This window comes from Poecilia reticulata, chromosome 11 (assembly GCF_904066995.2).
Source record: "Poecilia reticulata chromosome 11, P_reticulata-male-v2, whole genome shotgun sequence".
In the NCBI taxonomy this organism is placed as follows: Eukaryota; Metazoa; Chordata; class Actinopteri; order Cyprinodontiformes; family Poeciliidae; genus Poecilia; species Poecilia reticulata.
Genome location: NC_088840.1, coordinates 28135858 through 28150301, shown reverse-complemented (window position 1 = coordinate 28150301; position 14444 = coordinate 28135858). Strand labels below are relative to the sequence as shown.

The 14444-nt window shown below is 41.1% G+C and overlaps 1 protein-coding gene across 1 annotated transcript; it reads right to left on the bottom strand.

The window, feature by feature from the left end:
• Window positions 1-4020: 4020 nt before the first annotated feature.
• On the bottom strand, window positions 4021-11656 carry LOC108166686 (hepatic lectin-like). Its single transcript, XM_081612378.1, has 8 exons — window positions 11461-11656; window positions 11261-11342; window positions 8853-8954; window positions 6347-6424; window positions 5700-5741; window positions 5359-5510; window positions 5138-5262; window positions 4021-5058 (listed from the first exon to the last, which is right to left on the bottom strand). Exons 2-8 carry the CDS (start codon window positions 11286-11288, stop codon window positions 4869-4871), a joined length of 717 nt encoding a protein of 238 aa, XP_081468504.1. The 5' UTR covers window positions 11289-11342; window positions 11461-11656; the 3' UTR covers window positions 4021-4868.
• Window positions 11657-14444: the final 2788 nt, after the last annotated feature.

Genomic DNA, 14444 nt, shown 5'->3' with positions numbered 1-14444 from the left:
ACGTCTGCTCTCAGTCCAGGAGGATCTCATCGTGTTAAAATAATAACACTTTCCTCCATGTTTCTCCCATCCTGCTTCAGACTCCAGACGTGTCAGATCTTAAAGACAAAGCCTTCAGTGAACCAGGAGGAATAAATCTCTGTAGATGTTTGTGTGGTTTGGAGACAGCAGGAGGCGTCTTCTGTCCTGCAGCTACAATCTGACTTCCTGTCTCTGTCAGTCCATCAACGTCTCTTTGACATCATTAGAGGACAGAAATGAGACAAAGATCAGATCACAAACATTTTGTGCTGCTTGGTTATATTGCTGAACTTCAGAGAAATCATAAATATTTTTTGAAATGAAGTCTGTTAAAAAAACAAACTGTTAGTTACTCAGTGACTTGTTTTGTTGCATGACTTATTTAAATTATAAATAATAAAGTAACATACAGCTCTGAATAAGATTCAGGCTGAACCTGGTGGACACATGGAGACTCTGATTGGCTCACCTGAGAGATTTTTCCTCAGAGCTTCATTTTCCTCTATCAGGGTCTGGATGGTTTGATTGGACTGGAACTTATCAACCGCTAGAGAAAGAAAAAAGCAGTTTGCTCGGGTGAGATTACATCAGAATTATAAAGATGAAGCATTTAACTATTTTACTTATTCTGTTTGTGATTTGGCATAAAACATTCTGTAAAATAATAAATCAACAGAAACTTACCGAGAGAACAAATAACGATGAGAGCAGCAGCCAGCAGACCGACCAGAACCTAACATCAACCTGAACATCTTCCTCTTTATGAATGATTTATGTGTTTTCGTTGTCAGTTTCTCCTTTATGGACAGAAACTAACTCAGACTGCAGCTTCTGTATCACAGTTTGTGATCATGTTGCGTTTCCATGGAGATATCAGTCTTCGTTTTCTGTGCGACTAATTATAACAATCAGAGAAAGATGCATTTCTCATTTCTAGTGTTTGACTTCCTCATTTTCTGCAGTGATGTAGTTTTTTTTATTATTTTAAATTCCTGGTTATGATCTCCGTTTTCCTCTCAGTCTTGAATTCTTCACACAGGATGAGATCAGGTTTCATCTTAAGTTTTCATCTATAATTAAAAACATGTTCAGTAAAACAAAGACAGAACAAAGAGTTTGATCCAGCTCTGCTGATCGAAAGAATCAGTTTGTGTTGGATCGTTAATTTTCTGATAAAGACCACTCAGCTTCTTCATCTCCTTTCTGCTGGTTTATCATTAAATTCATCGTTTTACCTTCTTTGCAGCTCTGTGGGCGTCTCATCATGGAGACATCAACCTTGTGCAGAACCTCAGAAGAACTTCAGTGTGTTACTACGGCCTACAACCTGCCTGTGTGTGTGTGTGTGTGTGTGTGTGTGTGTCATGGAGATTGCATTGACCGTAAAAAAAGTTCCATGGTTTTGAGAACTGAGAGCTAGCCAACAGGAAACATCTAGTAGTTTTTAGATCATGTGTCATTTCTTGGTGGTATTAATTTGTTTTTGCCCCCATTTCCAATTTTATCTCAGATAACTTCCTTAATTTTAAATTTTTAGAAATAGTTTCTGTTAGAGATTTTTTGGTATTATTATTTTGTTATTACTTTAGTTCATATTCAATCTAATGTTCAATTTAAAGTGTTCTCTTTCTTCTGTGTGTATAAACTGACCTGGAGGCCCCATCTGCCTGTTTGTCTTCATGTGAAACAGTTAACTGTGTGTTTCCCAGACCTTAAATTACGTTTCCACAGGTGCCTTCTTATTAACCGGAATACTCCCTACCTCAGAAACTGCCTGTGTGCAGTAATAATTTGTCTCTGCTGTCTTCTTTAGCTATCCTCCATGTTTATGCTTGATAATAAAAGACGAGCTGTAACCAAAGGTCTTCAGACGCTCAGTGAACGGCTTGGAGGAGCAGTTTGCTGAGTCTTCTCCTTTTGCAAAGGCTTGGTCATAAAATTCATAAACGTTGTCTGTGGTTCTTTTAATGAAGTTTTGAAAGGAAAAAATACCTATCAGTTTCTGTGAACAAACCAGGTCTTAAATATATTTCCATTTAGACCAGTGATGCTCAAAATGGGTGCTGGAGGGCCGGCATCCTGCGTGTTTTATTCTCTCCCTGATGCTAACAACCTTTTCAGCAGGTCAATGTTCTCATTAGGCCCCTAATGAGCCGTCATTTGATCCAGGTGTGTTGAGGAGAGAGCTGAAACATGCAGGACGTCTTTATGCTCCACTGGTTTAGACCAACCATGACGGTTGCTGTCAGAGAAACATTGTGTCCATTCTTTGTCATTTTAATTTTTAATGTCTAAATCACCTTCACAAATCATCATTCGATCATTTAATTTTTAACACTTAGAAAAGATTTTAACCTTTAGTTCATAAAAGTTTGTTTTTGACTGAGGATGCAGCAGGACACATGATGTATCATTTTACATTAAAATCATTTTATTTTAATCAGTTTATGATCACATAGCAGTTCCTACCCGTTGTGTTTCCTCGTCGTCGGCTCATCATGTCGACGCCTCAGTTTGTCCAAATTCCAAATTCAGATTTATGAATCAAACCTTCTGGTTCAGGTGAAGCTCCGTTTCTAATTTAAAGTGGATGTAAAGACTCGTTATGAACGCGTCGTTGCTCCTCTGCTGACTGGACCAGAAAGATGCTCTGCAGTTCCTGAATCACAGATCTGAATAAACTTTAACAGAAACAAGGAGGAGCTTTCTGTTCAGCTCTCTGGTTGGGTGGTTTGCAGCGTTTCCTCACAGCAGGTTACTGGTCGAATAAAAAGTTTTCTTTCTCTAGTTTCTTATATTATTATATTTCAGCATCAAATAACCAAACATGAATGTTTGGTTATTTGATGACTTGTGTGTTTTTCTGATCATGTTGTTGCTCCTGTAATTGTTCCATTGTGTTTCTCACCTGATGCCCTTTTTCCACTGGCTCTACTTCAGCATCGGCTCTGAATCATCAGTTATAGTATCTACTGTGGCTTTATTCTCTTAGTTTGATAGATTTTACCTCACAACCTGGATTCATGTTTCTCTTTCTAAATTCTCTTGTTTATTATTTATGTTGTTTCTTGCTTCCTGTTTTATTTTTTTAGTTAGTTTTTCCCTGTGAAGGATTTGATTAACTTGTTTCTGCTTCCAGTTTCTAATCAACTCACCTCCAACTCTTCCTCTCAATACTGTAATCGACTTTGACAACACAAATAATAAAAATAAACATTTTTATTTACTAAAGCGACCGGCAGAACACGCCCTCATTCCACAGAGGAGAAAGTGCTGCCCTCTAGTGGTGCACTGCAAACTGCCCCGTCTGCAGCAAAAACGCTTTATATCATGTGGTGATTTTTAAAAAAATTTTTATTTCCTTCTATTTGCTGGAAATAACATATTTAATATATTTTGTTTGAAAACTAAATATTTAGTTCCAAAGTAAATATTCATTTTCCAAGCTAAATATTTAACTTGGACAGAAATGTTCAGCTTGCGAACTACATTTTTAGGTTACTAGTTAAATATTTAGAGTGAATTAACTTGTGGTTAAGCGGAAGTGGGCTAATAAAATAAAAGCTGGGTTTTGTGGATTTCCATATAAACGCATCCTGTTGCAAGATAAACACTTAGGTTGTACATTAAATAAAATAGTTTGGAACTATGACATTTATAAATACATAAATAACATGGTAATAAAAATATGACTAAAATACAGTCATTTATTTTTTTGTCTAGCAAAGAAATGGGTTAAATAACTGCAATTGTTGTTGATATTTACAGCGTAACGTTACAAATAACATTGCACAGTAACAACAGTTTATTAAATTTAATTACTGAGATATGTGATCAGTAAACTGGAATAAATGCAGTTTATATCGTCTCAAGGCACAAGACAAATGTATTTCCTTTATGAACATGAAAATAGATATTAGATAAACTTCAGACAAATTCCGTTTTTAATGGCAATCAGTAATTAAAATGCAGATAATGAATAGGTGGATAAGTGGAGGAATCACTGCAAAGAAGAAAACAGTAATAAGAAAACATCTTTATTTGCTAAGACGGGATGAACCCACTAGCACAGAACAGGAACCAGACTGGAAACCAGTCAGAGCATCAGGTCAGCAGACTCAGCTGAAATCAGAAGAGCTTCAGACTGAGGGAGAGGACACTGCATGGCCACTAGGGGGCAGGATGTACACTGTAAAAACTGCTACCTAAGTCATAAAACATTAGGTCGCCTTTACAAAAAACAACAAAATAAATTGGGCAAATCCAAAGTAAAATCAACATCAGCATCTGAAACCAAAGTTACTTATTTAAAGGAAGTTTTGACATCAATAAAAACTCATTTCTACAAACTGTTTCTATAATTATTTACAGGTAGAAACTTCCTCAAAAGCGTGGTAACTTTTCTAAGTTTGAGAAACACTGGAGACATTTTTTAAGCATTTATTAAATTTTTACCACATAACAATTATAAATAAACGTTGCCTCAAATATGAGAAAAAGTTATAAAAGTTCTCCAAATTATTTATTTCAAAGCCAATCTTAGTCATATTGACCAAAATCTTCTTTTACTGGACAAAATGTGGAACAAGTTAAGAATACATTCCTGATCATAGTCAAATATTTACAAGTTACATAGTTTCATATTTTTCAAATGATATTCTACATTTAAATCAAAATATTAATATGAGCAAATCAAGCAAGAATATGATTGGATGTTGAAAGTTTAAAGATTATTTCAACATGTCTGGAAGTAAATTTAACATTTTAAACACAATATCTTGATAAAAGCAGCATCACTGCAGCTTCCTGAAGCTGAACTCAGATCGGTTCACAGACTGAACTGATCTTCAGACGCAAACACATGAACTCAGTTCAGCTGTTTTCTCACAGATACTTTTGTGAGGAAAATTACAGGAAATATCAAACCAGGAATTCAGACCATCAGCTTCTATTTTCTTCCTCATCCTCGCACAGTCAGCTGAGGGTGCATTATCTTTACTTTTGTTGTCGGGTTCTCCATCCTTCCAGAACGTCAAACTTGGAGCACAGCAGGAAGAAAATATCAGGTAAATGTTACAGAACACCATTTAAACAAACACTTTCTCATTATTCAGACCTTTTATCCTGAGCTGATCCGTCCACCCAGATCCATTTTCCTTCTTCCTGTACATCTGTCAGTCCGATCCAGAACATGTCCTCATCGTCCACCATCAAGACTCTCAGTCTTTCTAACAGGAATATCTGAACAGGAGAAGTTGATGAAAATGACACTGAGATGAAGAATCATGATGATGAGATGAAACCAGAGAGAATCTGAACCTCAGCAGAGTTTCATACCTGCTCCTCTCTGCTGTCGATCTTCACCAGGTCTGATTTCTGACCAGCGCAGAAACGTCTGCTGCCAGTCCAGGAGGATCTGATGGTGGAGAAATAATAACACTTTCCTCCATGTTTCTCCCATCCTGGTTCACAAGTCGGGCATCTCTCACCTTCAAAGACAAAGCCTTCAGTGAACCAGGAGGAATAAATCTCTGTAGATGTTTGTGTGGTTTGGAGACAGCAGGAGGCGTCTTCTGTCCTGCAGCTACAATCTGACTTCCTGTCTCTGTCAGTCCATCAATGTCTCTTTGACATCATTAGAGGACAGAAATGAGACAAAGATCAGATCATGGACTTACTTTGTTCTGCTGCAAATATAGTTGTTGAATTTGGACTTCCAGCTTTTCGAAAAAAGGGAAAGACAAAAGAAATTGTGATTTCTGGTTAATGAAACATTAACAAAGAAAAGAAAAGAAAAATAACGGATCTGTACTGTAAAAAAAAAAAATCCAATTTATGGTAATTAAATTAGGAAAATTTAAATTTAATTACCAGCATCTGTGGTTGCCAGAATTTTATCGTATTGAAGTAAATTCCGGCCTATGGTACATGGTTTAGTATTTTGGCAATGTCACTTTAATAGTTCAGAACTGTAAAAGCTTTATGGAAAACTACTAATTACGGTAGTTTATGGTAAACATTTTACATTAAATTACCGGCAGCTCTGGTTGCCGTATTGAATACAACCGTAGCGAACAAGAGCTTATGGTATAACAACATAAGTAAGACTTTGGAACAATAACTGCTTACTGGAAAGTACTATGAAAACAGTATACCATAAGCATACAGCAGAACTGTACAATGGATTTAAGAGTATTTTATTGTAAAAACATTTTACAGTAAATTGCCGTTAGTTGTGAATCTTACCGTCGTAAATGTGGCCGTGCTGTATGAGGCCGTGTTAAGGTACAATATGACAGAAACATTCAGACTCTGACAGGCTCACCTGACAGGTTTCTCCTCAGAGCTTCGTTCTCCTCTTTCAGGGTTTGGATGGTTTGATTGGTTCGTATTTTATCAAACGCTGATTGGAGAAACAAAACATCAACTTGTGAAGGTAAATACAGTGGGGGAAAAAAGTATTTAGTCAGTCACCAATTGTGCAAGTTCTCCCACTTAAAAAGATGAGAGAGGCCTGTAATTGACATCATAGGTAGACCTCAACTATGAGAGACTAAATGAGAAAAATAATTCAGAAAATCACATTGTCTGATTTTTAAAGAATTTATTTGCAAATAAGGGTGGAAAATAAGTATTTGGTCACCTACAAACAAGCAAGATTTCTGGCTGTCACAGACCTGTAAATTCTTCCTTAAGAGGCTCCTCTGTCCCCCACTCATTACCTGTATCAATGCCACCTGTTTGAACTTGTTAACAGTATAAAAGACACCTGCTAACAACCTCAAACAGTCACACTCCAAGTTCTACTCTGGTGAAGACCAAAGAGCTGCGGAAGGACACCAGAAACAGACCAGGCTGGGAAGAATGAATCTGCAATAGGCAACCAGCTTAGTGTGAAGAAATCTACTGAGCGACAATCAGAAAATGGAAGACATGCAAGACAACTGATAGTCTCCCTTGATCAGGGGCTCCACGAAATGAAAACAAATACTTTATTTTCCGATGTAAGATCAAAATGGTCCCACACTGCGGAAACCTTTCGCTTGCCTTGAGCCTGCTCCATAGTTGACGCTGTACCGTAAAAGATCAAGAATTTTTTTTGGCAAATGCATTTGACAGATTCGCTTCCTTATAAACACAGTTTGGCGCGTTAATGTCATTTCAAATCAGTTCCTGTATCGGTCACGTTGCTTTCTGAAACCAATACGCACACCGACACAGGGTTTGGTCCATGGGCTTGACGCATGCGCCGACGCATCGGTGTTGCTGGACCCATCACTACTCCATGCAAGCTCTCAGCCCGTGGGGTCAGAATGTGTCATGAAAAGGTGGTGTGGTGGTGAGGCAGAACGCTGACGGCCCAGGTTATGGATGAAAACAATGATTTAATGAAGATCTCTCAGCTCAGACGGTCCAAACAAGCAGGCAGCACAGTAGAAGGTAACAGAGCTAACACTGATAGCAAACGACTGAAAATGAGAGCTGACGCTCATACAGGACTTAAGCCAGTTCTACTGTGAAGACTAACAGACACTCAGGACTACCAGTTCTACTCAGATGACTGAACATAAACTCAACGACTGCAATCTGACTTGCGACACATGACAAGGAACACAGACAACAGGTGGGACTAAATACACAGGGGGTAATCAGGGAACTAGACACAGCTGGGAACAATCAACAGGTAAGACAGGATAGAAACTCACAGGGAAACAGGACTAAACACAGAAAACCTCAAAATAACTACACAGAAAAACACAGATCACAACAGAATGACCACAAGAATGGTGAGCCAAAATCCCAGAACCACACGGGGGGACTTATGAATGACCTGCAGAAAGCTGGGATGAAAGTTACAAAGGCAGTAACACACTACACCGCCAGGGACTCGGATCTTGCAGTGCCAGACGTGTGCCCCTGCTTAAGCCAGTATATATCCAGGCGTGTCTGAAATTTACTAGAGCGCATTTGGATGTTCTAGAAGAGTACTGGGAGAATACCATATGGTCAGATGAAACCAAAGTAGAACCTTTTGGTCAAAACTCTACTCGTCGTGTTTGGAGGAGAATGAATGCTGAGTTGCATCCAAAGAACACCATGCCTACTGGGAAGCATGGGGGTGGAAACATCATGCTTTAGGGCTGTTTTTCTGCCAAGGGACCAGGACGACTAATCCGTGTAAAGGAAAGAATGAATGGGGCCATGTATCGTCACATTTTGAGTGCAAACCTCCTTCCATCAGAAAGGGCATTGAAGATGAGACATGGCTGGGTCTTTCAGCAGGATGATGACCTCAAGCACACTGCCAGGATAACACAGGCGTGGCTTTGTAAGAAGCATTTCAAGGTCCTGGAGTGGCCTAGCCAGTCTCCAGATCTCAATCTCATAGAAAACCTTTGGAGGGAATTGAAAGTCCGTGTTGCCCGCCGCCAGCCCATCACTGCTTTAGAGGAGATCTGTTTGGAGGAATGGGCCAACATTCCAGCAACGTTGTGGGCCAACCTGGTGAAGACTTACAGAAACCGTTAGACCTCTGTCATTGCCAACAAAGGATATGAAGTATTAAGATGAACTTTTGTTATTGACCAAATACGTATTTTCCACCCTGCAAATAAATTCTCTAAAATTCAGACAATATGATTTTCTGAATTTTTTTTCTCATTTAGTCTCTCATAGTTGAGGTCTACCTATGATGTCAATTGCAGGCCTCTCTCATCTTTTTAAGTGGGAGAACTTGCACAATTGGTGACTGACTAAATACTTTTTTCCCCACTAAATGTGATCATGTTCATATGAATACTGTCCTCTAAACCATGTTGTGAGGAACTCACTGAGTCTGTAGATGACGATGAGAGCAGCAGCCAGCAGACCGACCAGAACCAGCAGAACTACTCCCACTGCTGGCAGCTTGGAGGTTCTGCTGGGGTTTTCACCTGAGGAGCATTTAGAGCAGAACCGGATCAGAACCTGGAGACGGTGATAGGTATTTTCCTAGAACCTACATAAAAGAACCACAGACAACGTATATGAATTTCATGACAAAGCTTTTGCAAAAGGAAAATACTCTGTCAACTGCTCCTCCGAGCCGTTCACAGAGCATTCTGAAGATCTTTGGGTACAGCTTGGCTTTTATTTTCAAACTTCAAAGAGGGAGGATAGGCAAGATAGACAGCAGAGGAAAAACAGCAGAGGTCGTAAAACATTTTACCTAAACAACTAGCAACCCAGTTCCAGATGCGATATCTGATCTACGGCCTGAGCCCGGTTCAAATCTCGGTTAAACTGTTTCACCTGAAGATGAACAGGCAGCTGTGACCCCCAGGTCAGTTAATACACACACTAAAGAAGAGAACACTTTAAACTGACTAACATTAGACTGAATATGAACTAAAGTAACAACAAAATGATAATATCAAAAAATCTCTATCAACGGACTCACAGAAACTAACATCAATCTGACATCTAAGCTGAACATCTTCCTCTTAATGAATGATTCATGTGTTTTCATTGTCAGTTTCTCCTTTATGGACAGAAACTAACTCAGACTGCAGCTTCTGTATCACAGTTTGTGATCATGTTGCGTTTCCATGGAGATATCAGTCTTCGTTTTCTGTACGACTAATTATAACAATCAGAGAAAGATGCATTTCTCATTTCTAGTGTTTGACTTCCTCATTTTCTGCAGTGATGTAGTTTTTATTTTAATTTTAAATTCCTGGTTATGATCTCCGTTTTCCTCTCAGTCTTGAATTCTTCACACAGGATGAGATCAGGTTTCATCTTAAGTTTTCATCTATAATTAAAAACATGTTCAGTAAAACAAAGACAGAACAAAGAGTTTGATCCAGCTCTGCTGATCGAAAGAATCAGTTTGTGTTGGATCGTTAATTTTCTGATAAAGACCACTCAGCTTCTTCTAACATCATCAACCCCATGATTCTTCTTATCATCATATTCTTGGCTGTCCATTACTGAGCCTGTTCTGTTTCTGTCAGTTTGGTTGTTACAGAAACCAGCGTGTTGAACGTCATCAAACATCTGCATGAGAATCAAATGATTGTTGATGATGAAGCTGATCTTGTTATAAAACTACTGGGGTTTTGTTTAACTGCTGCAAATACAAATAACCCTCTTTAACTGTGTGCAGAAACAGGAACATACACTGTGTGCACAATTATTACGCAAGTTTTGGTTTTAACCATATCAACATTTTTATGCATATTTTCCAACTCCAAGCTGTATAAACTCAAATGTTTATTAAATACAAGCATATCTGTTGTGTATTTGTTTAATGGGTGAGGTGGGGCCTAAACAGATCAACCCCATCATTCAAGATGTGCAGAATTATTATGCAACTTCTTTTCTTCATGCAAAAGGGGCCAAAAAGAGATGTAAGTGTCTCTGAACAGCCCAGAACTGTTAAAAGTCTTTCAGAGGGAAGCTGTGCTCCTCAAACTGCTAAGATGTTGGGTCATGATCACAGAACCACCAAACGTTTTGCTGCAAATTGTCAACAGGGTCTCAAGAAGCATGTTGAGAAATAAAGATGCAAATGAACTGCCAAAGATTTGAAAAGAATCAAACATGAAGCTACCAGGAATCCATTATCTTCCAGTTCTGTCGTATTCCAGAACTCCAACCTGGAGAGCCCAGAAGTATGAAATATCCAGGGCTAGAGACCAAGATAAGGAAGGTTGAAACCCGAACACCACTGAACAAGACACATAGCTGAAACATCAACTGGGCCAAAGGTTTTATGGACTGATGAGACAAGACTGACTCTTGATGAACGGACCCGTGTCTGGATCAGTAATGGGCCCAGAGCCCCACTTCACATCAGACGCTAGCTAAAAAACTAAAACATGCGCAATAATTGTGCACATAATGTAGAGACTAAAGATGTCAGACATCCGTAGATGGTGAGAAAAGATGTAAAGCTCTTCATGCTGCAAACCATGGCAACTGAAATAAAGAACCATTTTAGTTCTTCAGGAACATCAGCCTTCCTCTTTGTGGTTTCCCGTTTTTTCTTGCTTAAGTTTCTTTTCATTTATTTTTGACTCATGACATCTATTTAATAAACTCAACCATTAAGCTGCCTTAAAGCATTTAACTGCTTTAGGTGTTAAATGTCTAAAGCAGTTTGTGTCCAGCCTGTTTGTCTGATGAAGACCTCTCAGCTCTGACTGCAGCTTCTTCGTCACTTCCTGCTGCTTTAACTCCTCATTAATGTTCTCACCTTCTGTGCATCTCTGTGAGCGTCTCATGATGAGAAAACTGAAGACAGAAATAGTCACAGCGGATGCTTCTAGTTGCAGCTTCTATAAAGAAAAGTAAAATGTGTAAATCTTAAAGTTTAGCTGCAGTTCTCAGTTCAGGAGACACGTATTTATATACAACACTGAAATTCCAACTATTAAAGAAAGTCCTAATATTTACCTTTTTCAGGTTTACTTAAAACTCCACCTGAATTACTCACCAAGCGTAAAAGTCCAGACAGAAGATAGTTACTTATTTATTCAGTTTTTATCACACAAACTTTTAAAATACTCACCAAAGACAAGTGATGAAAAAATATTTCAAAAATAATTTAAAGCATTAAATAAATGAAGCTTTTTTTGAGCTAAATTTAATTTAAAAAAAATCATATTTTCTTAGAATTGGATATAAAATCATCTAAACTCACCGCTGACCTCTCAGTTCTTCAGATCTGTCGATGCGTCGGCTTTACGTTTCCAGACTTTATGTTGAAGAAACTTCCTGCTTCACTTGATGATGATGAGGAGGAGTCTTCACTGCTCACTTCCTGTCCTCTTTTACTTCTCACTCATATTATTTTAATTATTATTATCATTAACTGAAGGTTTATGTTGTCATCCAGATTCTTCCTGTATCTAATGGCAGTTGTCTCTAACACACGACGAAAGGCAGGACAGAATCAGAATCAGGCAGCTTTTATTGTCATTGTGCAGAAACACAACAAAATTTCACTTCATTTTGGCCAAAGAGAGAAAGAAACAAAGACATGGGAAACAGGTCCCAGGCTGCCGCCATCTTGGGAGGGGCCACCGCTCAATTAGATCAGAAAAGAAAAATATGAGATTGGAAAAAAGTCTAAAAAATAAAACCTCTGCAGAAAAAGCAAACATAGACACCAGTGAATGGTGTGTGTGTGTGTGTGTGTGTGTGTGTGTGTGTGTGTGTGTGTGTGTGTGTGTGTGTGTGTGTGTGTGTGTGTGTGTGTGTTTGTTTGTAACACCTTGTGGGGATGATTTTTCTGACGCATACTACGATGTGGGGACCAATTGCTGGGTCAGAGGTCAGAGTTAGGACGAAGGTGTGAATTGAGTTTTTGGTTAGGGTTAGGTATGTGATGGTTAGGGTTAGGTATGTGATGGTTACGGTTAGGTATGTGATGGTTAGGGTTAGGTATGTGATGGTTACGGTTATGGTAACTGGAAATAAAACCGCGTGGCATTACCACTTAACGTGGTCCCAGAGAGCTGAAACTTCGTGGGGGTGTTCAGTCCGACCCCATGGACCGTATGCCACCGCTTGTTCAATCCAGGCACGCCCCCGTGGGGTCGATCCGGACCCCCCCATTTCTAAAAACGGCACCGGCCCCCCAGCAAGAACCGTAGTAGCTGGAGCTATAAAAATCGGTACGTTTAAAGAGCTAGACGAGATCGCAAAGGCTGCCAAGCCGCATCGCGATCGGATCAAAATTGCCCTGTTGGTGGCCGTTAGAATATAGGCAAAATTATGGTTCCGGGCGGCCATTTCCCATTCAAATCAATGGAGCGATTTTCTGGAAACACGAATTCAAACACCAGGAGACCCACTTAACGTGGTCCACGGAGCTGAAACTTCGGGGGTGTTCAGTCCGACCAATGGAACTAAGTACTGGTTTTTCAATTCAGGCACGCCCCTTGGTCGATCCGGACCTGGGTCCGAAAACCGCACATGCTGAAGGCCAAGCTTTGATGCAGAGCTCCAAAATTCGGTATGTGTGTAGCCGAGACGAGATCGCAAAGGCTGCCAAGCCGCATCTCGATCGGGTCAAAATTGCCCTGTTGGTGGCCGTTAGAAGATGTGCAAAATTTGGGTACGCAGCGAACACTCTCCAGTTAAACCTATGGAGAAACCCAACATTTTTTACCAGAATCTAAGTCCTGCTGCCTTACCAGGGGCACGAACTTCCAGGGCCTGCGTACTGCTGGGTGTAGTCCGAGGTGGGGTGCTTAAGTGTGGGTACACGTGCTCGGCCGGTGGGCCTGGCAGGCCCGGTTCTCAGTTGATGGCGAGAAAAAGTCTAAGTCCCAACCAGGGACCGGACAGGGGGCGCTCGGCCGGAAGAGGCTGGGGAGGGTAGCCTCTCCCCGGTCAACCCAAGGCCACATCGTAAAACTGAGTGGCCTTACCAGGGGCACGAGCTTCCAGGGCCTGCGTACTACTGGGTTTAGTCCGAGGAGGGGTGCTTAAGTGTAGGTACACGTGTTCGTGTGGAGAGCCTGGTTCTATCGGGGGTGGGGGGGTTCCAAGACTGTGTCTGACCCCGGAGCCAAGTCTGGGTGTGGGCCTGGAGGTCAAGGCTATGTGGAGTTCCATGCAGCCTGGATGTCTCTGCCTGGATGTCTGTGCCTGGATGTCCCAGCCTGGTTCTGCAGGCCTGGATGTCTCTGCCTGGATGTCTGTGCCTGGTTATGCAGGCCTGGATGTCTCTGCCTGGATGTCTGTGCCTGGTTCTGCAGGCCTGGATGTCTCTGCCTGGATGTCTGTGCCTGGATGTCCAGGCCTGGATGTCTGTGCCTGGTTCTGCAGGCCTGGATGTCCCAGCCTGGTTCTGCAGGCCTGGATGTCCCAGCCTGGTTCTGCAGGCCTGGATGTCCCAGCCTGGTTCTGCAGGCCTGGATGTCTGTGCCTGGTTCTGCAGGCCTGGATGTCCCAGCCTGGTTCTGCAGGCCTGGATGTCTGTGCATGGTTCTGCAGGCCTGGATGTCTGTGCCTGGATGTCTGTGCATGGTTCTGCAGGCCTGGATGTCTGTGCATGGATGTCTGTGCCTGGATGTCCCAGCCTGGTTCTGCAGGCCTGGATGTCTCTGCCTGGATGTCTGTGCATGGTTCTGCAGGCCTGGATGTCTGTGCCTGGATGTCTGTGCATGGTTCTGCAGGCCTGGATGTCTGTGCCTGGATGTCCCAGCCTGGTTCTGCAGGCCTGGATGTCTGTGCATGGTTCTGCAGGCCTGGATGTCTGTGCATGGTTCTGCAGGCCTGGATGTCTGTGCATGGTTCTGCAGGCCTGGATGTCTGTGCCTGGATGTCTGTGCCTGGTTCTGCAGGCCTGGATGTCTCTGCCTGGATGTCTGTGCCTGGATGTCTGTGCCTGGTTCTGCAGGCCTGGATGTCTGTGCCTGGATGTCTGT